This window comes from Camponotus vicinus, unplaced genomic scaffold (genome assembly GCF_025532165.1).
Source record: "Camponotus vicinus isolate PSW18456_S1 unplaced genomic scaffold, iyCamVici1.0 SCAF_13, whole genome shotgun sequence".
Lineage (NCBI taxonomy): Eukaryota > Metazoa > Arthropoda > Insecta > Hymenoptera > Formicidae > Camponotus > Camponotus vicinus.
This window is the reverse complement of record NW_028141949.1, coordinates 10,430,001-10,454,141: the sequence shown is the minus strand read 5'-3', so window position 1 is coordinate 10,454,141 and position 24,141 is coordinate 10,430,001. Positions and strand designations below refer to the sequence as shown.

The 24,141-nt window shown below is 33.6% G+C and overlaps 1 protein-coding gene and 1 pseudogene across 1 annotated transcript; one reads left to right on the top strand and one right to left on the bottom strand.

Annotated features, from left to right (window-relative positions):
• Window positions 1–1,214: 1,214 nt before the first annotated feature.
• LOC145964310 (uncharacterized) lies at window positions 1,215–2,627 on the top strand. Its single transcript, XM_083086927.1, has 6 exons — window positions 1,215–1,439; window positions 1,533–1,749; window positions 1,842–1,964; window positions 2,044–2,127; window positions 2,210–2,510; window positions 2,572–2,627. Exons 1-6 carry the CDS (start codon window positions 1,401–1,403, stop codon window positions 2,606–2,608), a joined length of 801 nt encoding a protein of 266 aa, XP_082943053.1. The 5' UTR covers window positions 1,215–1,400; the 3' UTR covers window positions 2,609–2,627.
• Window positions 2,628–12,358: 9,731 nt separating this feature from the next.
• Window positions 12,359–24,141, bottom strand: part of LOC145963966 (uncharacterized) — a 22,682-nt pseudogene continuing 10,899 nt past the window's right edge.

Genomic DNA, 24,141 nt, shown 5'->3' with positions numbered 1-24,141 from the left:
CTTAAATCCTGGTAAGACATTCCTTCGAGGCGGTTACGGAACATCTTGAAGAACCAAAAGAACTGGAGAAAAATCTTGAACGGGGACCAAAGAACGTGCACCACAAATTCACCGAAACGAGTAAAGTCAAACTGTCTTTACGACGGCACTGATGAGAGCACACACTAGAAAAAAGTTTAAACCGGGAAGAGACCAAAAAAAAGTCGACCGGACGAACCCGAAGAACTTTCTTGACTCGACGAACCCGAAGAACTTTCTCGACTGATCGCGAACGTTGCACCCGAACAAAAACACACCGAAACAAGAGTACACCGAAAACAAAAGTGCACCAAAAAGTCAGCGTTCAATTAATAAAGTCAATGTACTTTTGTTCACTTCAAGCGGGACCAATATGGCGGAAAAACCACCCGAAATGGCCCGACATAGAACCAATATGGCGGCCTGGTCCTTTGTTCTCCACGCGCGAGACCAATATGGCGGGAAAGCCGCTTTTTATTTACAGCTTGTAAAGCGCAATAAAGCGCGGAGATCACCACATTTAGATGATCGGAAAAAGAAAAAAAAACCGCACAAAACCACGAAAAACCAGTCACTATCCCACTTCTGAGGCTGTAAGAGTGGTAGATTTAGATCGCGGTTATCGGCGCGATCACGTGATCAGGAGATGAACGAGCCGGAGAGGGTTTTTGGTTTGACTCGCGGAAGCGGAATGAGGAAAAACTAGGAGTTGCAGGGGCAAATAGAAATATATTCTTGTATCGAATATACAGAGAGCGAACACAAATGCCGCGGAACCGAGGCCGTTAATATTAAGCACGAACGCCCGAAGATAACGTTGAAACGCGCAGCGGATTAATCACTGCCCGAGGGAAACGATCACGACGAAAAGGCGTTAACGAAACGCGCTGATACTGAAAACGGTCTCACCGCACAAAAGCTGTTACTCTGTTCGGCGCCGGTTTGCAACTGTTACTCTCGCCGGTCGTGATCGTCAACCTTGAAACGCGCGCAGCGCCGCAGCCAATCACAATGCGCGAACATAGCGCACTAGCGCCAAACGCTAGCGCCAAACATGGCGACGGACATGCACTAGCGCCAAGACTTGGCGACGGACGCGTCATGACATGGCGACGGTCTTACAATACTATTATATGATATTTATTGTAAATTAATTTAAACGGGAAAAACTTAACCTTATTCATTTTATTGAAAATCATTTGTGTTTGTTTTTATTTGTAAAAAACTATTTTAGAAACACAATGTCCAATAAAAGAATAGTATATTCCGATCTTGATAAACAAGTATTTTTGGAGATTTAAAAAAAATATAAACATGTTATCGAAGCAAAAGGTACAAGCTCATCCTCATTAAGAGAAAAATCAGAGGCTTGGGCACTAATTATGGAGGAATACAATAATTCTTCTTTAATTTCTACTAAGGTATTTATTATTTTTATACTATACTTTTATAAATTTTTTAAAATAATATATATATATATATATACATTTATAAAGACATATGTAATGTTACAGAGAGATGTGCAACAATTAAGAAAATATTGGTCTAATCTTAAAACACTAAATAAAAATATATTGACAGCAGAAAAACAATCAAGATTCCTGACTGGAGGAGGACCAGAAAAAGAGATTAATGAAGAAGTTGATCCAAATGTTTTGGATATTGTTCCTGATTTAATGGCAACAGTAGCAACGATTGCTTCAAGTAATTTCTCTACGCTAGAATCCAAAGGTATTTAAAACATTTTTAAATAACATGCATAAATATTTTTTAATCTAAAAAAATTATATCTGATAAAAGATATAAATAACTCGATATTTCAGATCGACAAAGAGAAGTTTTGAAAGCAGTACGACAAAATTCTTTCACGAAAATTGATTTCATTACTGAAGATTCACAAACCCAAAAATTATTAAGTACATGTGATGAATTGATATCTGACAGCAGTAAGTTAATTTAAACTAATAAAGTTTTATTTTAACTGTATAAATAAAATAATTATTTTATATTCTTTTTTGTATACAGGAAATAAAAAAAGAAATGATAATTTAGAGGCGAGTTTTAAAATTGATGATACGTCTTTTCTGAAAGAATCCAGTAATGAATCTGGTAAGATAAATATTCATTAATATTAAAGTTTAATTAAAGTTTACTTATAATATATAGGCATATTATTAAAAATATATTTTAGATATATATATAGTTGAACAAGAAAATAAAGAAAATTCATTACACTTTGGAAAAAGCAAACATACAAATACCAAATCGATCTCAGTTACTCCAAAAAGACAAAAGACTGATAGAATAACATTAGTATGTGAAAAAGAAATGGAATTGGCAGATATAAAAATAAACCATGAAATTGAAATGTGTAAACTTAAAAAAGAAAGAGAAGAATTTATCAATCGTATTACGATGGAGAAGTTACTGTTAGAAAAAAAAGAATTACAAGAAAGAGTCAAATTAGCTAAATTTCGTGCTCAAAAGGAGATGTAAGTAATGACTCATCTAACAAATAACAAAAATTATTTCTAAATATCTTTTTAATTTCAGGGAAGGATATTATGTTCCAGATAATGAGCAAGAATAAATTATTCTATGTCGTTTCATTTTTAATTTTATACTTACATTTATCTTCGTGATATTATTTATTTTATGTTATGACGTATCTATTTCTTTCAAAGGAAGGTTTTGTTTTTACAGTAATATATAAAGTTTAATAACTTATATTAAGCAAAAATAATTTATTTTTTTATATATACATGTGATATTACATTTATCTTCGTGATATTATTTACATTTATTTTATGTTATGACGTATCTATTTCTTTCAAAGAAAGGTTTTGTTTTTACAGTATTATATAAAGTTTAATAACTTACATTAAGCAAAAATAATTTATTTTTTTATACAGGGTGAGCCATTTTAATTAACGCACGCAATTATTTCGGAAACAAAGCATTTTAGAGAAAAATGTTTCCGACAAAAGTTTTATAGTTTCGAGGGGGCCATAAGATGGTATCATTGGTTTGACACTGAAGAGTCATTTGAAGGTCACGTGAAGGTCACTTCAATTTTTTTAAATGGAACACCGTATATATTTTTGCACACTCTTGTAGCTTATCTCGAGAGCTTTCCAAAACACTATAATTAAGTACCTTTTCGTTAAGTACTTTTTGAGTTATGAGGCTTGAAATAATTTCTTAATTTTACATAAACCGTAAAATATCTTGTAAAATATTCATTTTTCGATTATCTTACCTTAATACTTTTACGTACAAAATAATGAGAGGAATCAATTGGTGTAAAGAAAACACATAGTTGTTTTTAAGAAAAAATATGGAATTGCAAATTACATATTTTTTCTTCAAAACAACTATGTGTTTTCTTTAGACCAATTGATTCCTCTCATTATTTTGTACGTAAAAGTATTAAGGTAAGATAATCGAAAAATGAATATTTTACAAGATATTTTACGGTTTATGTAAAATTAAGAAATTATTTCAAGCCTCATAACTCAAAAAGTACTTAACGAAAGGGTACTTAATTATAGTGTTTTGGAAAGCTCTCGAGATAAGCTACAAGAGTGTGCAAAAATATATAGGGTGTTCCATTTAAAAAAATTGAAGTGACCTTCAAATGACTCTTCAGTGTCAAACCAATGATACCATCTTAAGGCCCCCTCGAAACCATAAAACTTTTGTCTGAAACATTTTTCTCTAAAATGCTTTGTTTCCGAAATAATTGCGTGCGTTAATTAAAATGGCTCACCCTGTATATACAGGGTGTTTCATTTTAATCCGACCAGTCGAATATCTCGAAAACCAAGCCCGGGAGAGAAAAATATTTCAGACAAAAGTTGTTTGGTTTCGAGGGGGCCATAAGATGGTATCATTGGTTTGACCTTGAAGAGTCATTTGAAGGTCACGTGAAGGTCACTTCAATTTTTTTAAATGGAACACCCTATATATTTTTGCACACTCTTGTAGCTTATCTCGAGAGCTTTCCAAAACACTATCATTAAGTACCTTTTCGTTAAGTACTTTTTGAGTTATGAGGGTTGAAATAATTTCTTAATTTTACATAAACCGTAAAATATCTTGTAAAATATTCACTTTTCGATTATCTTACCTTAATACTTTTATGTACAAAATAATGAGAGGAATCAATTGGTGTAAAAAAAACACATAGTTGTTTTTAAGAAAAAATATGGAATTGTTAATTGCAAATTACATATTTTTTCTTCAAAACAACTATGTGTTTTCTTTACACCAATTGATTCCTCTCATTATTTTGTACGTAAAAGTATTAAGGTTAGATAATCGAAAAATGAATATTTTACTAGATATTTTACGGTTTATGTAGAATTAAGAAATTATTTCATGCCTCATAACTCAAAAAGTACTTAACGAAAAGGTACTTAATTATAGTGTTTTGGAAAGCTCTCGATGTTAGCTACAAGAATGTGCAAAAATATATAGGGTATTCCATTTAAGAAATTTAAGGTGACCTTTATGTGACCTTCAAATGACTGTTCAAGGTCAAATCATTGTCACCATCTTATGGCCCCCTCGAAACCAAACAACTTTTGTCTGAAATATTTTTCTCTCCCGGGCTTGGTTTTCGAGATATTCGACTGGTCGGATTAAAATGAAACACCCTGTATATGTGATATAAATGTAATGTGTTGCAATATATATATTTTCCAAGAAAAAATGTTTAATAATTATATCAAAGAATAAAGCGATAAAATAAGATGAAGTATTTACTGTTTACTTTTTTATTTCTACATAAAATTTGTTTGTTTTATATCAAAATTTATTTAAAGATCATTGGTAATACAATTATGATTTTCTGCGCATCCTGATAGTTATGAATAACTTAACGTACACATACACACGCGCGCGCACACACACACACATATATTACGAACACATTTTTAAAGTTTTACGATAAGAAAAAAAATGTAATATAAATATTAATGTAATTAACTTAATTAAATTTTTTTAAATACATACTAAAATTAGAATAATTAGATTAAATTAATGAAATAATTCGCGAAGTATACTTTGTCTTACAATAAAACCATCTCCAGGTTGATGTTGAGGATCATTGTAATAAAATTCGTCATTCTCGATTTCATCAGGTTGTACAGGTTCTTCCGGAAGAATATCTTTGAAATGTAATGACAAATTATGTAAAATTGCGCAAGCCGATACGACTCCAGTGCACGTTAGAAGTTTTAAGGACAATCCTCTTGATAAACAAAGAAATCGTCTCTTCCACACTCCAAATGTTCTCTTAACAATTATTCGCGTTCTTGAATGAATCTCATTATATCTGCAATAAAAAATATTTTTGTACATAAGCTCATCGTCATTTGAAATAAAATTTCTTTTAAGTATACGAGGTGTGGCTATTAAATAACGAGACTGACGCTGTAAAACATTTTATTTTGATTTCATACATATTTACTTATTATCACCTTCAATATACACCCCTCCTCTATCCCTACAACGTTCCATGCGAATCTTCCATTGTTCGAAACAGTGCTGGAAGTCTTCTTCTGTCAGCTCCTTCAAGACGCGTGCCGCTTTCTCTTTCACAGCTTCAACGGACTCAAATCTTGTTCCTTTTAATGCAGATTTCACCTTAGGAAACAGATAGAAATCGCACGGCGCAAGATCCGGCGAATAAGACGGATGGTCTAACACTGGGATGCTGTACTTGGCTAGAAACCTCTTGACAGACAATGCGGAATGAGCCGGCGCATTGTCTTGGTGGAGAATCCATGACTTGTCCTTCCACAATTCGGGTCGTTTTTTCCTTATTCTTTCACGGAGTTCAGCAAGAACGTGAAGGTAGTAATGTTGATTAATAGTTTGACCTTCAGGAACCCAGTGAAGGTACACAATCCCATGAATATCGAAAAAAACAATCATCATTGCTTTGAATTTTGATTTACTCATTCGAGCTTTTTTGGCTCTCGGTGAAGATGGGCTCTTCCAGTGCATGGATTGGCGCTTCGTTTCAGGATCATAAGTAAAAAACCACGATTCGTCACATGTTATTATCCTTTCCAATAAGTTTGGGTCATTTTCAATGGCATTCAAAGTGTCAGTAACATTTTTGCGAGTTTCTTGTTGTTCAAACGTGAGAATTTTAGGCACCATTTTGGCACACACTTTTTGCATGTTAAAATTGTTATGTAAAATTTGCCGTACGGATTCTTTGTCAATTCCTACAGTTTCAGCAATTGCACGAATACTTAACCGACGGTCAGATCGAACTAGATTACCGATTTTTTCGATATTGTCATCTGTTTTTGACATGGAAGGGCGACCCGGGTCATCTTCAACGTCTTCTCGGCCATCTTGAAAACGCTTAAACCACTCAAAAATACGTGCACGCGATAAACATTCATTGCCATACACTTCTTTCAATAAATTATAAGTTTCAGTAGCGGTTTTTCCAAGTTTCATGTGAAATTTCACAACAATTCATTGCTCTATTGTTACACTTAACATTTTTCCGGCGAAACAAAAAACAACTCTAATGCGAACAAAGGCTACGGCTATACGGATTTGTTTACAGAAGCGAGAGGCACTGCATTCGAAAGAGAAGGCTTCACGCTAAACAGCTGTCGGTCGCTGGCGTTTGGCGCATGCGTACTTCTTCTGTAGCAGTGTCAGTCTCGTTATTTAATAGCCACACCTCGTATATTAGTTTTTTGCTACAATTTCTTTTATTGACGACATAAAGTTTATTAAAATTTATCAATACTTTACCTCTGTTCTTCTTCGTTTCGTGGATTTCTGAATGGTGTCAAAAGAAATGTGAGAGCAGGATATCCAGCATCTCCAACTAACATTCCTGTTAATTCACGCTGTTGATATCTCATGTAAACTCTAGAATTTTGTAAAATTCTGCTATCATGTTGACTTCCTGGCCATTCTGGGACAAGGTCCATAAATTCCATTTGTGGTCCAACGATAGCCTTGTAAAAAAAAGTAGTACAATAAAAAATAAAATAAAGTTAAGTAAAATAAATAACTTTTATTTATTTACTTGGACATTTAAAGAGAAATATCCCTTTCTATTCCTGTAAATCTCATTTATTCCTTTAAAATTATTGCCTAGTAATCTTATGTGAGTGCAATCTATTGCTCCATCAATAGATGGAAGTCCAATAGCACCATATCCAAATCCTAACTCTTTAAATAGTCTTCGATTTTCCTGTATAGCTGCTGGATTTGTCACAAATTTGACATAAAGTATTTAGATAAGATGCTAATATAAGAGTTACTCTAAATACAATTCTACTAATTGTTGGTTGCGGTAATTCCATAAGATCTCCATTTATTTCTAAAATATAAAATAATAGAATATAATTGTTCGTACATCCTTTTTAAGATTGAAGAGATATAATATATACTCAATATAGAACTTACTTGGAAACTAGCGGTTGCATAGAATCGTAAGCAAATGAGTAATTGAAGAATTGGATCAATTGGAAGGCCTCGCATATCAGGTTTTGTTAAACCATCTATAACTAAGGGTAATAATCCATGCATAACAGATTCTTTCGAAAATCTATACCTTATGTGGAATTCATGTTCACAATAAGCTGTAAATGGATTAAGTGCATCTCGCACATATCGCTTTTCACGTATTATGCCAATATCATTATTTTCTTCATCCGAAGAAGAATCATAAACTTCAAATAAATTAATATCAAATTGGCCTAATATATTATTTTCCATAATGCCTTAACCTGAAACGTCATTTCAAGTTCACAATTTACTGGACTTCGTTAAGACTTGCTCAGGACGTTACTTGAGCCATAATTGTGTATCTAATAATTTCAAGTCATACTTAAGATGTAATTATGAAATGGGACTTACTTCATCAAGCAAAGTTTCAAGTTCCAGCTTCAAGTTTAGTCTTTAGTAAAATTTATGAATCTCTCACAGTCTTAAGCATTAGCTTAAGCTCGTTTTCAAAGTCAAGCAACATCTATGAATTCCGGCCTTTGTATATCTAGTGACTTTACTGTGGTCAAATCATTGAACTATAGAAGTAACTGGAACGAGCACTGCCTTTAGGTTTGTTCTTTTTAGCTGAACTGGCTGCACTAGTTCAGAAAGTGTACACTGAAACGTTCTTTTTAGCAGAAGTGACGTCAGATACTGCTATTCTTTTTAGCAGTGCAGTGCTGTTCAGTGCAACAGTTCATTGCACTGCCTGCCCTAGGTCTTGAGGTAGTGCAGCGATGCAGTTCAATATGGCGATTTATTTAAACACAAACAGCAGTTTAAGATATAATTAATAACGCATTAATTGCGAAAAAAAGACATAATAGTCATGTAAATAACATTAATATAAAGAATATAGATAAAAACAATTATTAATTAATAGAAAAATTTTAAAAATTAAAAAAAAATTTGAAATAAATTTTTAATTATAATTAATAAATTTAAAGTTAATTTATCTACAATTAATTTTTCTACAAATTTGTAATAAAATAAATTTTATTACAAATAAGTCTCTCTTCATCGGATAATTCTGTTATTTATAGGACATTTATGTTTCTCATATTTTGATGTGCCATGTTAGTACTGCACTAAACCGTTCTTTTTATTCCTCATTGTGCTTGTGCACTGGCAGAATTTTCTGTGAACTCGCTGGTTCTAGTGCAGTCCCAGTGCAGCACTAGTTCAACTAAAAAGAACAAACCTTTTGTTATTGCCCGGTGACCTCGAGCCGAGGGAGACAGTATCTATTTGGTATTGTCGTCTCATTTTTTCATGTATTACCTTAGCTGAAAATATACGTTTGCGCATTAAAGTTGTGTACAGAATTTTTTCACCAAAAATTTAGCAAAATAAAGCATTATTTTATTTCGTTTATTGTCGTCATTATATTTCCTTAAATAATCCATTTCATTACAATAATATTTTTTTATATATTCATTGTTCGAACATATACTGACTAAGGTATGGACACAGGATAGTATGTCATAAAACTATAGGAGAAATATACTATCATGGTGTAAGTAACAAGATGTGCTATCTTCTCGGACGAATTTTGGTCACATTCTGCGCAGCACCAAGTTTCCGCCATCTTACAAAATCACCATGGCAACGCGACGCTGAATTTAAACGAAATATCATGAAATATCATGATACACAGTGTCATTATGCACAGTTTTGCAGCAGTTTCGTGAGTTTTGTGAATGCAATACAAAAAAAATCCTTTTTATATTATGTTTTTTTCTATTATGTTTAGTTAGAACAAGATCATACATAAGACTTCGAATAATTAATAAAAAAATTTCGGCAGAAAATAATAGAATAAAACATAAAAGAAAAATGACAAAATTCACAAATAAAAAGTAATTTCATTTTTATTATATCTTCTATATTATTTATTATGTGTTATGTATTCTCTATCGTTTATTATATGTTTATTGTTTCTTATATGTGTTTATGTGTCTTATATTTGTTTATTTATATTTATGTGTTTGTATTTATTATTTTCTAAAAATATATTCACCATAATTATAATTACACACGAAAGATTTTTCATTAAAACCCTTTCTCTTGCCCGAATCTTCGTTTTAATATCCATTTAAATTATACAAGATGGCGGAATCTTGTCACGCTCTCTTATTGGTCAGTAGAAATGCCTGCGCAGTAGCACACCTTGTTACTTACACCATGTATACTATAACATGTTAGTGTAACAGAGACAGCGATTCCAAATAGCGATGGCCTTCGTCGCACAGGCAGGCTCGGCTCGTAACAAAGGAGTGCTCATTCCAGTTAGTTCTATAGTTCTTCTTCTTCCTTAGATTTTAATGGCCACTTCTGATCTGTGAGCGATCAGTAAATTCAGGCCAACAACTGGTTTGAGCGAGAGAATGATATAGTAAATAAAAGGTGATGTATCAGAAGGATGTTCTGTTCAGAGGTGGAGGTACAAGATTTTAGAAAGGAAAGCAATACATGAATAACCCCAGAGAAAGGCTTAGTTAGAATATCTTGAGTCTTGTAGGGTCGTGTTATCTCTTTAAATCTTGATAACTGCTTTAGAAGTAATATCCTTTGCGTATCATATTGAGGGCAGTTCCAAAAGATGTGATCCGCGTCCTGAGTAGAGAAACCGCATTGACAGGAAGGATCTGGAACCAGATTGCAGCGTTTTAAGCTATAGTTGAGAGCGTAATGACCACTCCTAAGTCTGCAGCAGGTTACTATGCTTTCCCTATTGAGCTTGAGCTTGTGGAACCAGGGTTTTAGCGTAATTTCGTTAAAGGAAGTAAAATATTTTGTCCCTTTGTGTCTACCTTGAATCTTGAGTAATTTAGAAGAACTTTCGATGTATTTTCTTCGGGGAATGGAGAAGAAGTCGGAGTGAGGAAGTTGTCTCTCGGATAATTTTCCTGTGGAGATGGCTCTTTTTGCCAGGTGGTCGACGGTTTCCCTAGGATGCCTGTATGTGCCGGAATCCAAATGATGGTGTTTTCATAGCCAGCTAGCTTGATATCGAAGAGCTTTTGCTTAATAGCATAGATGACGTAATTGTATGAATGAGCCAGGTTGACAGAGAGAAGTGCTTCAGTAACGCTTTTCGAGTCAGTGAAGATGACAGATTTCGTGATTGATTTGGATAGTATATGTTCGAGAGTATAGAGGGTAGCAAGAGCTTCTGCGGAGAAAATAGATGAATGAGAATGAGTTTTGAATAGAAGTTGTAGGGGGGAGGGGGAATATGTAGCGAATCCTACATAATCATCGGAATCATTTTTGGAGGCGTCAGTGTAGAAGCATGCACAGGAAGATATTAATTTCTTGTAGATTTCGAGAAAAATGATTTGGGGAATAGGAGCATTTTTAATTCTCTCTGCTTCGACCGAAGGAGTGATGGTGATTGAAGGGAGAGAAATAAGAGCGTTATAATCAGTGGAGTAAACAGCGGGGTAGTCGAATTTCGAAATGTAAGGCTTTATGCGAAGAAGAGAACTGAAGGCTTTAAACAAAAGGAATTTTTCAGAAGGATTAGTCCTCCGAGATTTACGCGAGTACCAGAGGAGTGCAAATAATTTGTCTATGAGTGGGTGAGAGTCCAAGGCAAAAATTTTTAAGATGTATTTAGAGGTGAGAAGTTCGAATCTGAATCTCAGGGGGCCCTCCCCGGCCTCCGCGAGAACAATATTCGTTGGGGTGGTCTTGCGCAAGCCTAGGCCCGCGCGAAGGGCTCGAAGCTGAATGTTTTCAAGATGGCGCATAGAGGAATGATTGTTGAAAGGAAAGGTAAGACAGCCATATTCCATGGAGTTCTATAGTTCAATGGGTCAAATTTCGAATACCTCACGCGGTGACAATGCGAAACTCCGGTTTCAGATTTACCAACCTGAGAAATAAATTCTCGGTCTCTATGTAGAGATATATGTCCGTATACGGACACGCACCAATGACAGGAATGGTGTCCCGGTATGTATGTGTGGACGGTCGACGTCATACGCACACACGCGAAGCGCGCACGTACACGAGCCAAGAATTTATTCATTAAATTTTATCTTTTATATAATTTAATTTAATAGAAATGAATGCCGACCTTTAGTGCACGCGGTTAAGCCGCATTTCTTAAAGAAAGAAAAGGAAAGTACGCATATCGATACTAGAGCGCAAGAGACACGTATAGAAATAGCGCGGTGTCCCGCGCGGTATATAGCTGTCTCGCTCGCACTCTCTCTCGTTCGAGCGTCGAGCGAGAGAGACGGCTATCGAACATCTCTAACTCGAGGTTTGTTCGCGTCGCATGCCCCAACATACTCCTACTTAGAGACCTAAGAGGTTTGTTCGCGTCGCATGCCTCAACATACTCCTACTCACTCCAATGCGCTCCAATACGTTCGCGTCACCGGAACTAATATGGCGAACTAACTAGGCGTCGCGATAGAACATACTCTATGGAGCAATTAGGAGCATGCTCCATTTACCTCACCTTCGAAGGTGGTGCAGTTGGGGCAAATGTGCGCGCATGCGTAATATATAAAATATGAATTGATGGATGGCCGATTGTAATGTGCGATTGGTTGGAAGCAAAAAAGGAAGGGGAAATGCCTCAAGTCCGTTCGCGTCATCAAGCGTTGGTGCACATAAACTCATCTGCTCTAACCGCCATCTTAAGCCTACGGCACACGGTACAATTTTTCGTACTGGATTTGATAAGATTTAGTAAAATATTAGAAATGCTGCATTCTGATTGGTAAATTTTTAGTATTTTACTAAATCTTATCAAATCCAGTACGAAAAATCGTACCGTGTGCCGTCGGCTTTACTTGTGATCCAAGTGTTCTCTGGTGTACATTGGAGCATGCGACGCGAACAAACCTATAATCAGAGATGCGCCAATGGCGAACAGTTTTTGATTGGTCACTTTGAAATCACGTGGTTTTTCCGCCATCTTGTATCCCATGGCGTCATTAATGATGTTACTGATGACGTTTATTGGCGTCATGCTAATTGTTGCTCGTGTTAAATCTGAGTAAGATCTTGTTTTTTCATGTATTATGTAATATTATAAGTTCAATTAAATCCTTCGTATAGCAAACTCGTTTTGTTGCAGTATGATTAGACTCGAAACACAAGCACAGCTATGTTCCAAAATTCACTGCCAGTACTGAAAATCTATAGTGTACGTCACGTAAACTATAGATTTTCAGTACTGGCAGTGAATTTTGGAACGCAGCCCACATCCCAGACAGCACAGGACTAGAGAGCCTAAAATCAGAGTGACGCCATATGGCTACCACTTTTGATTGGTCCGCCATGTTTCATCCGTTCCCGCTAGGTTTTAAAAAGTTTTAAAAACTGTTCTATTTTTTTCATGTTTTTGTAAAAAAATAATTAAATTTAAATAAAAAACAATAATACTAATTATCAATTAATATTAATACTAATTATTAATATTAATAAATTAATATTAACAAATTTATATTAAATTAAGAATGAAAATAAATAGCTGTGAATAAAAAATTATATATTGCATATTGTATTTATATATTGCACATTTTTTTGCATTTATTTATAAAACATGCGTTGTACATATAATTATATATTTAATTATAATTACTTAAATATTAAAAAAAAAATATATTTTTATATACAGGGTGAGCCATTTTAATTAACGCACGCAATTATTTCGGAAACAAAGCATTTTAGAGAAAAATGTTTCAGACAAAAGTTTTATGGTTTCGAGGGGGCCATAAGATGGTATCATTGGTTTGACACTGAAGAGTCATTTGAAGGTCACTTCAATTTTTTTAAATGGAACACCCTATATATTTTTGCACACTCTTGTAGCTTATCGCGAGAGCTTTCCAAAACACTATAATTAAGTACTTAACGAAAAGGTACTTAATTATAGTGTTTTGGAAAGCTCTCGAGATAAGCTACAAGAGTGTGCAAAAATATATAGGGTGTTCCATTTAAAAAAATTGAAGTGACCTTCACGTGACCTTCAAATGACTCTTCAGTGTCAAACCAATGATACCATCTTATGGCCCCCTCGAAACCATAAAACTTTTGTCTGAAACATTTTTCTCTAAAATGCTTTGTTTCCGAAATAATTGCGTGTGTTAATTAAAATGGCTCACCCTGTATATTTTATATAAACAAACAAACAATATATAAAATATATTAAAAAATAAACTCTTATCTTACTTAAAATGATTGTGCATTGCCATAGATTTACTGTCATAGTATTTTCGGTTAGGTAATACAATTCTACGCTTATTTTTGAATTTTAAACGCACTGTAGCAAATTTTGAAAATAGTTTATAACGCAAATTATGGCAGTCTGGAATATGATGTGTTGGAACAGAGTTAAATTCGTTAACCAAAAAATTATGTAAATTTATATTACGCATTTTTTGAAAATAAGGACTGTAATGTCTAAAAATATTTTTTAATTGTAAAAAAACTTTAAATGTTGCCTCATTTGCAAAGTATAAACTATTTAAATTATAACATTTTATTTTAACAAGTTCAGAAAATTGAAAATTTTGTCGCTTTTTTGAACCGATAGAGTTCATGCAAGTAGAGCATGTTATACATGTTCTTTTAATAGATGCTAAACAATATCCTGCAACATTATATAAGCAATTCATCTCTATATTATTATACTCTGTTATAACATTATTAAAAGCAGGAATTTTATTTATAAATTCACAAGACACAGAAGAATGAGGTACATTATCTTTTTTAGATTTTAAATATTCTAGAAAACCAGAAAGATATTCACTATCATCATTCTCATAATTTCCTGTCAATATTGATTTTGTGAACATACTTATAGCAATAAGCTTTAAATTATTTTTTAATTGTAAAGAATCTAAAATTACATTTTTATGTCGCAAAAGTGAAAATAGATTTTTCACGCAGTCTTGCGTAAAACGACCAGTTAACACAAATTGAAAATTGCAATTGTTCAAAAGATATTGTACTAGATTAATAATTGACGTTGTGGAAAGTATTATACTTCTTTGTACAGGGTGCCTATTACGATTCTTGAAGCGAGGTGAAAATTACAAAAGTGAACAGATTTACTAGATTTCGACAAATGAAATTGTAGATACTCTAGTAAATTTCCTCACTTTTGTTATTTTCACTTCGTTTCAAAAACCGTAATAGGCCCCCAGGTTTGAATATTCTTTTGTTACCTATTTTTATTTTTGTAAATAAATTAATTATCTCATGAAGAAAAGAAATGTTAGCATCATATATTTCTTTGCTTTTTATACCTAATGCAGTACCACATGATCTGGAAGTCATTAATGAAAACCACTTGGATATTTGTTCAACAAACCATGCAGTTGTATAAAATTCTGGCTTATGGTTTTCATTTGCTAAAAATTGAAGCGAACTGCTAACATGGGTTGAGAAAACATTTCTTGCTTCGTTTACACGCATTGTATTAGTACATTTAACATCGTCGTAAGATAATTTTGGCGTTAGAAAAAATTCTAGGTCTTTCTGAGACTCGATTAATTCATTGAAATGTGCAATTTCTACTTTATTAGATGGCAATTTGTACTTAATAACTAATTCCTCTGGCAAGATAAAAATTTATTTGTAAGCAATAATTCTTTTAAATTTTTTAAAAGATGCGGTACATCTGCGATAAAATATAAAAATCTATCAGGATTAGAGGGATGAGGTATATAATTTTTAATATCAGAGGACCTCCCTACATTAATCGCACAACATTTCCATATTTTACAATTTCCAGGACCCATGTCAGAAATCACACAATTTACGCGAAGACCAATGTTTTCAGCTTTATTAATTATCTGAAAAATAATGTCTTTTATAGTTTCTCCATTAAACGAATCACCTGTATAGAAATAAGCTACTATATGCTTCCATCGACTAGCTGTTCCCGTCAGCATAAATGTTAAAACATGGGTTGCAATATCTTCTTCACGTGGAAGCGTAATATTTCCAAGTAATGTTTTTGTTGACGAATCATAAACATGTTTTCATGTGATACTCATTTCATCAATGACGAGTCCATATTCTTTGTCAGTATTATTTTGAAAAGAACTAACTTTTAATTGTAGGAAATCGAACGTTTCATTTGAAATACCGCTTTCAAATTTCAAATCTTCTAGTCTTCGTTGTAAAGTGCGCAAACTTGGAAATGGCATTTTATGTTGAAGAAGTTCCTGATAACCACTAGTGCCACAAGTAAACCTCAATTTTAATGCACGTTGAACAGTTGCATTGGACCAATTTCGTGTTCTTTGATGTTTTGAAAATAAAGCTCTTATTTGATCTTCGTTGAATATCTTTTTTAAAGCTTTTTTATACTTATCATTCCTAATTTTATTTTCAAGTGTTTGTATTCTGGATCTTAATATTTTATTTTTCTTGCGCAAAAGAATTAAATGAAGTTGTATTTTTGTGTTTATTTCTTTTAATTTTTTCATTTTGTTTTTCTCTTTTAAGTCGGTTTCAGTTTTATCTGAAGTACATGCTGTATTGATCAATGGTGTATTAGTAGGAAGTTCCACATTTTCATTTATAATCTGAAAAAAAATATATATATTAAAATATTGAATGTACTTTTTTTCATTATTTTTATAAGTTCTATTATTTGTTTTTTTTACCTGTTTATCATTTATTATAATTTGATCTTCTTCATTAACAGACCTATGTTCTTCTTCATTTATGTCAGATCTTTGATTATTAACAAAAGTTTTTTGTTTTATATAGTACCCAAAAATTGTTGGGACTGCGTTGTATTTAAATTTTTTTTTATTATTAATTCTATATTCCCACATTTGAGGTTCAAAATGCACCTATATTAATATAACAATTAGTTAAACAATAATAATATTTTAAATATACGTAAACTAAATAATTTTACCTCGCATAAATATGAATTATTTGATGGTGTCCATTTATATTTAGTATTTATACTTTTTATCCATTCTGTTCGGCGTTGTGCATCTTTTAGCAATATTTTCATTGTGTATCCTTTCTCTGATGAATTGTTGCAAAATGGTATAGTACACCCAACCATTTTTCTTAATAATTTTATAATCTTTTATAATTTTATATCCCATCAATATAGGTTATCTATCGGTATAACTGACATTTGTGATATAGATAGATAGATAGACAGAGAGCGCGCATATCTCTTTCTCTTTCGCACAATTTCGATGAAAAATGGCGGACCTCCCCTTATGGCGTCACTCTGATTTTAGGCTCTCTACACAGGACATCTTATGGATATTAATTTTATATCCATTTTACATCCACACGTCCATGGACATGAAATAAACATCCATCGTACATCCGATTTGAGACATCCGTTAATGGCCAATATTTGGACGTCCACAAGATGTCTGGTCTTGGACGTCAAAGTTTCGCACGAGCACGCAAGGATGTTAGTTCGTTCGTTTACCGCTATGCGACGTGCGATGCGCTATCTTTCTCGTATTTAAGTTTTAGTTATGAGAATTATATAAAGTTTGCAAAAGGTAACAAATAAGATTAAAAATATACTGTTCAATTTAATTTCTGATCTAAATCACGAGTTTCAGATATTAAATTGATTTTATAAGTCGGACAAGTAAATGTCCGGCGAATTAACGAAAATAATCCATTCATTATCTATTTAAAATGTAAAGTGCAATATGCAAGTATAAATTATAAATAAAATTTTTATATGAAATTTTTATGTAAAATTTTATATGAAATAGGTAAATTATATTATCATTTAGGGATTAAAGTATGTCCACCAATTTCATAAACAGATATACTACGGACGTCCATTGAATGTCCGAAGAACGTAAAACGGATCATTTGTGGATATCCTCAATATCCTTAACGATCGTCTTATGGATGTCCTTCGGATATTTGTGTGCTGTCTGGGATGTGATGTCAATGACGTCATAGGGTACAAGATGGCGGATAGAAATCGTGGTGGGGAGTCATTGGCGCATCTCTGATTATAGGTCTTTACTCCTACTCACTCCAATGCGCTCCAATACGTTCGCGTCACCGGAACCAATATGGCGACTAGGTGTTCGCGTCGCGATAGAACATACTCTATGGAGCAATTAGGAGCATGCTCCATTTGCTTCACCTTCGAAGGTGGTGCAGTTGGGGCAAATGTGCGCGCATGCGTAATATATAAAATATGAATTGATGGATGGCCGATTGTAATGTGCGATTGGTTGGAAGCAAAAAAGGAAGGGGAAATGCCTCAAGTCCGTTCGCGTCACCAAGCGTTGGTACACATAAACTCATCTGCTCTAACCGCCATCTTACCTGTGATCCAAGGGTCAGTGATGCCAGAAATGAGCCGCTGCACGCTCGGCATGGTCGCGCACACAAAGAAAGGGAGCCGTGTACGTGTGGCGCTCGGCGCTCGGCTACGTTCGGGTAGAGGTCTAAATATCAGAGAGGCGCCAACTCGTGCCTCCTTCTGATTGGTGGTGAGCTATCCGTTCTTAAGATGGCAGCTACGGTGACAAAGTGGGAGTAAACCTAGGGAATACTAAGGTAAACTAACCTGCGATTTACATGGACTAATACTGAAACACCGTCACTACCACTATAACATCACGTGCGTGTAGGATCTAAGATGGCGGCGCGGCGGCATGGTGGGGATAGTTTGGCGTCTCTCTGATATTTAGACCTCTACGTTCGGGCAGTAGAAGAGTGCAGACGTACTATCTACTGTCTCCTTCCCTCTCGAGCTATAGCTAACGCCTCGAGAATCGTATGTCAGCGGCCCGATCCGTTTATCAGATCTCGCGTAAAAACTTGTAAAATTTACACGTAAAATAAAATAAATCTTTAATCTTGTCAAAAATTAAATAAATAAATAAAATAAATCTCCTAATTACAATTTATTTTGTATATAAAAGATATAAACTAATTTGAAAAATAAAGGATAGAAAGAGAATAAATGATAAAAATCCACTCTTGGCAAACATATACGTTTTTCCCTTAAGAAATAAATATAAAAAGATAGATGTAAAGTATAAAGAAATATAAAGAATAGAACATACATTAATAATATTTTCTAATAAATAATATAATATTCTAATAGCATGTGTAACATTTTACCAATTTGTAAATAAACATCGTACATGTTGTTGCTCTATGGAAATCGCGAGAAGGCGGTGGTCTCTTCCGTCAAGAGGAAATGTAAAAAATATTTTTTTAGAATATATATATATATATACAGGGTGAGTCAAAAGTATGTTTTAAAAATTTGTGAGCGTGTTCCTGGATAAAAAGGAAAAACAAATGTTCATATGAACATATGGTCGCAAATGCTTTGTTGTCGAGATAATGGACATAAATCAGCAGTATCAAATAATGCTTTATTTAAACGTTTACAATTTTGTTATTGTTACGAATGCGCCACCCACCACCCCCTACCCCCCCCCCACCCAACCAAACCAAACCACACTACCAACAAAAAAAAACAAAAAAAAAACAAAAAAAACAAACAACAATAACAAAATTGTAAACGTTCAAATAAAGCATTATTTGATACTGCTGATTTATGTCCATTATCTCGACAACAAAGCATTTGCGACCATATGTTCATATGAACATTTGTTCTTCCTTTTTATCCAGGAACACGCTCACAAATTTTTAAAACATACTTTTGACTCATCCTGTATATACATATATATATATATATATATATATATATACAGGGCGATCCTGAAAAACGTTATGTCTGTAAAATAACGTATTCCTGACACCATTCTAAGACAATTTTTCCTTTACCAAAATTTGATTTGAAGCGTAGTTTTTGAATTATTAAAGGAAGTAGTTAACGTATGACGGGTCGAATACAAGAGGCAGGCAAGGGTGGCGCGATTCACCGTCAGACGCGGGTGCTTACGCGGGGCGCCTGCTGCGATCAGCTGGTCGCTATACACATACAGACACACATGCGAACACATACATTCTCTCTCTGTCTGTCTGTCTGTCTGTCTCTTTCTCTCTCTCATTCGCTCACTCACCTGTAATTTTTTTTTCTTTTTTACGAGAGAGGGGAAAATGCATTTTATGCATACCCACCGGTCGATCCAGTGAGTTATGTGGGACTCGAGTACCAAGTCGAATTACCAACTCGGTACTCCCTACCCACTAAAAACCCCTCTCTTTTCACGAATTTCCTTTGACACACTGTCCCTCTGACTTCCCGAGATCTGTTTTCACATAACGTCAAAAAATAGTTATCATTACCTTGTTCGATGATTTTTGATGTATTGCTGTAATTGCTTGAAGGAGAAATGAATTTTCCGATAGATCGTACGTTCTCAAATTTAACGTAGATATCACGTTGCAAAAGACAAGAAATCCACACTAAATTATTAACTGAAAGTTTTTCTTCTTTCATGAACTGTATTCTTTTATAAACTTTAACGTAATCACATTTATTTACTCACTCGATGAGACGAGAAATTTACTAATGACTCTATCACTAATCACTATTAATCACTGTCGAATAATAACTGTTGGCGATTAAAAATCACTCGATGAAAGAAACACGCGCGGACACGTTACTACACGACGCGACGACGCGACAATGCGACGATAATTACTCGGCGACTGCAAGCAGTTTTTTGTCATGGTAGGTTGCGGTAGGTTAAGGTACTACTGGCGCTATCGAACGCGATCATGTGTTCGATTGAAGAATGCGGTAAACATAATAAACATTTAACATATTAATATTATTACTATCATGAATGTGTGTGATATCCATACATCGTATGATATCTATTTAAAAATTAATTAGATTAAATAAGTGTTTTTAAAATATTTATTACTTTTACTATTATCATATAAAATATTAATATTAAATATTTATTTAACTATTTTATCTATTTATTTATTTATTTATCTATTTCACCTATTTATTTTTAACTATTTATTATCAATGATCGAAAATCGGTATATATATGTATATATATAACACGTTTTAAAAATTTATTACAAATTTGATATATTATGTATACTTGCGTTATATGAAAAATTTTCTAATATTCTAATTTTATAATAATTTCCTTTATTTAATTCTTTTATCCAGTTGATTGTTGAATCTGGAACGAATGCTTCTATTGGTTTTGTGCAATGTACAAATTGTCAAACCATTTTATCATATAAAAATAGCACAACCGGCATGAATCGTCATAAATGCGTTTTAAAAAGTACTACGGAATCAAATACTATATTAAAACAGGATAAAGATAAGATAAAACTTAAATGTGCTTTGATGTGTGCAAAAGATTTGCGTCCATTTAATTTTGTTGGAGGTAATGGATTTCATGATCTTGCTCAAGAATTGATAAATACAGGTGCTAAATATGGCGAAATTGATGCGGCTTCAGTTCTGCCACATCCTACAACAGTGTCACGACACTTAGCAGAGATGGCAGATGAAATAAGACTAGAAATAATCCCGAAAATTAAGACAGCTATAGCCGAAAAACAGTGCGCCATGACTTGCGATTTGTGGACAGATAATTATCGAAAATTACATTACTTGACAATAACAAGTAGTTATATTGAAGAAATTTTACATAAATGGAAACTAAAAACAAATGTAATATCAACCACCAAATTTCCAGATACTCCTAAAACAGGTGAAAATATTTTATTAGAAATACAAGAGCAAATGTCGATGCTTGATATAACTGACTTGAAAAATATCACTTTTGTCACTGATCAAGGATCAAATATAAAAAAAGCTGTAGAATATTATAAACGATTATCTTGTTTAGCGCACTGTTTAAATACATCTTTACGTCATACTCTGGACGAAACATTTTTAAATGAAGAAGTACCTGATGTCTTTTTTTCCATTCAAAGCGCACGAAGAATTGTAGGCTATATGAAAAGATCAGGCTTAATAGATATCCATCTTGAGAAAACTTTAAAACAAGATATTGAGACAAGATGGAATAGCATTTTCATACTGTTAAACTCTTTTCACACACAGTATGAAGAGATTGCAAATATTTTATTAGAGAAAAACAAATATATGATATCCGCATATAATAAAAAATTGATGGAGGAAATAATAAATTTTTTAAAACTATTCAAAGATGCTACGGATGATTTAGAAGGAGAAAAAGAACCGACACTTCCACTCGCAGTTCCTTGGACTTACTCATTATTGAACAATTGTAATATCACAAGTACTGATACTGAGGTAATTTTTCAACTTGCTTGTTAATTTAATAATGTGACGTTTAGAATACATATGCGCGCGCATGCGCACACACACACACACACACACACACACACACACACACACATATATATATATATATATACATATGTTTAGAACATACATTTAATTTATTGATGTTTAAATTACAGCCAATGCAAAAAATTAAAAAACGAGCTGAGAAATTTTTAATGGAAAAAGTATTAAATGAACTTCAAGATATTCATTATGTATCTACATTTTTACATCTAGCATTTAAAGAACTTTCAGTCTTAAGCCATGAGCAAAGAGTAAAAATTCACGAAAATGTTAGATATATGTACGAAGACATAAATTTTGATCAAGGAACTGTCTCAGAACCTCCGATGAAGAAGTTTCGAGAATGGCGGTCAAGTAATTCTCACAAAAAAGATGAAATTGAAAAATATTTAAACATAGAATTATTAGAATGTGAAAGCATATTATTATGGTGGGAAATATATGCAAATCATCTGCCAAAGCTGGCTAAAATAGCTAAACGAATTTTTTGTATTCCTGTTACCAGTGCAGCTAGTGAAAGAAATTTTAGCAAAGCAGGACTTATTATAACAAATCGACGTAGCACCATTGAGCCTGATCGCGTAAATGATATTTTACTTATTCATAATAATAAGCTGTCTTAATTTTAAAAATACATATAGATTTTTTAATTTTATTTTAAATTAATTATTTTATTTATTTATTTATTTAATTTTTATTTTATCGTATTATATTTTATTTATATTTTTACTCTATTTTATTTTATTTTATTTCTATTTTTATTGTATTTTATTTTATTTTTATTTTATTTTTTTTTTATTTTTATTGTATTGTATTGTATTTATTTATCTAATTTAATTTATTTTTATTTTATTTTATTGTATTTTATTTTTTTATTTAATTTATTTAATTTATTTTTATTTTATCATATTATATTTTATTTATATTTATATTTTATTGTATTTTATTTTATTTCTATTTTATTTTTATTTATTTTTATTGTATTGTATTGTATTTATTTATTTAATTTATTTAATTTATTTTTATTTTATTGTATTATATTTTATTTATTTTATTTTATTTATTTTATTTATTATATTTAAAGTTTTACATGTTTTATTTGCACACACATACATTTCGGATAATATATATATATATATATACATATATGTGTATATATATATATATATTTTATATATATATATATATATATATATATATATATATATATATATATAAGATCGGCCGCGAACGTGTATTGAGGTGACAGGTGTGGAGGTGTGGGCCGATAGGAGAAGGAAAAAAGGATGGTTGGAGGAAGAGTTGAGAGCTGAGAGCGGGGGAAGAGGAGGAGGTAGACCGGGGGAGCGGATGGAGGTGGAGGCGGAGTTGGAGAGAAAAGGGTTAAAGAGTTTTTTGAGTGAGAAAATATATGGAAAAGTGCTGAGTTGGGAAACGGAAGATGGAGGGAGAGGCGTGAAGAGTGATGGAGAAGGAAGTGAAGATGGCGCGGGAGGCAGAAGGAAGGAGAGAGAGATACAGTAAGGTGGAGAGTGGAGATGGCGCCAGAGGCTGGAGTAAGGAGGCAAGTGACAGATGGATGGCGCCAGGGGTGCGTTGAAGGAAGCGAGGGATAGAGAGACGGGGAATCGATGCGCAGATCGATTGTGGTGACGAAGAATTTTGGGAGTGCCGGCAGGGAAGGAAAAGTAAAGAACGGACAGCAGAATGGAGTGCGGAGAACTGGTGGAAGAGGTCAAGGAGCTGAAGAAGGTGATGGTGGAGTTGGTTCTGGTGATGAGGAGATTGGTAAGGGGATTAGAGAAGAGAGGGGAGGTCGATAGGGAAAGTGAAGGAGCGGAGGTTAGGAAGGAGAAGGAAGGCGCAGGAGAGGAGGGCAAAGAAGAGGATGAGAGGAGAGAAAAGAAAGATGGGGGTAGAAGAGAAGAAGGTTGGAAGGTGAAGGGGTTAAAGTTAAAGAAGGGGAATGCAATAGTGGGGAGGAAGGAGACGAGAGAGAAGAAGGAGGAAGGGGAAAGGGTGGAGGATGGAGAGAGGAAGAGCAAGTGGAGTAAGGGCGAGGAAGGCAGAAGAGGAGTAGATGAGGAGGAAGAAAAGGAGAAGGCAGGGGATGGAGAAGGGAGAGAAAGGAAGCAGGGGATGAAGAAGCGGATGGAGGAGATAGGCGGGAAAGTGCAAGGACGGGGGGAGGATAGGAAGGTGGAGGAGATAGGGGAAGGAAAGGGAAATAAAACAGAAGGGAGGAAGGGGACAAGAGAGAAGAAGGAGGAAGGAAGGGGGGAGATAGATGGGGAGAGATAGATGGGGAG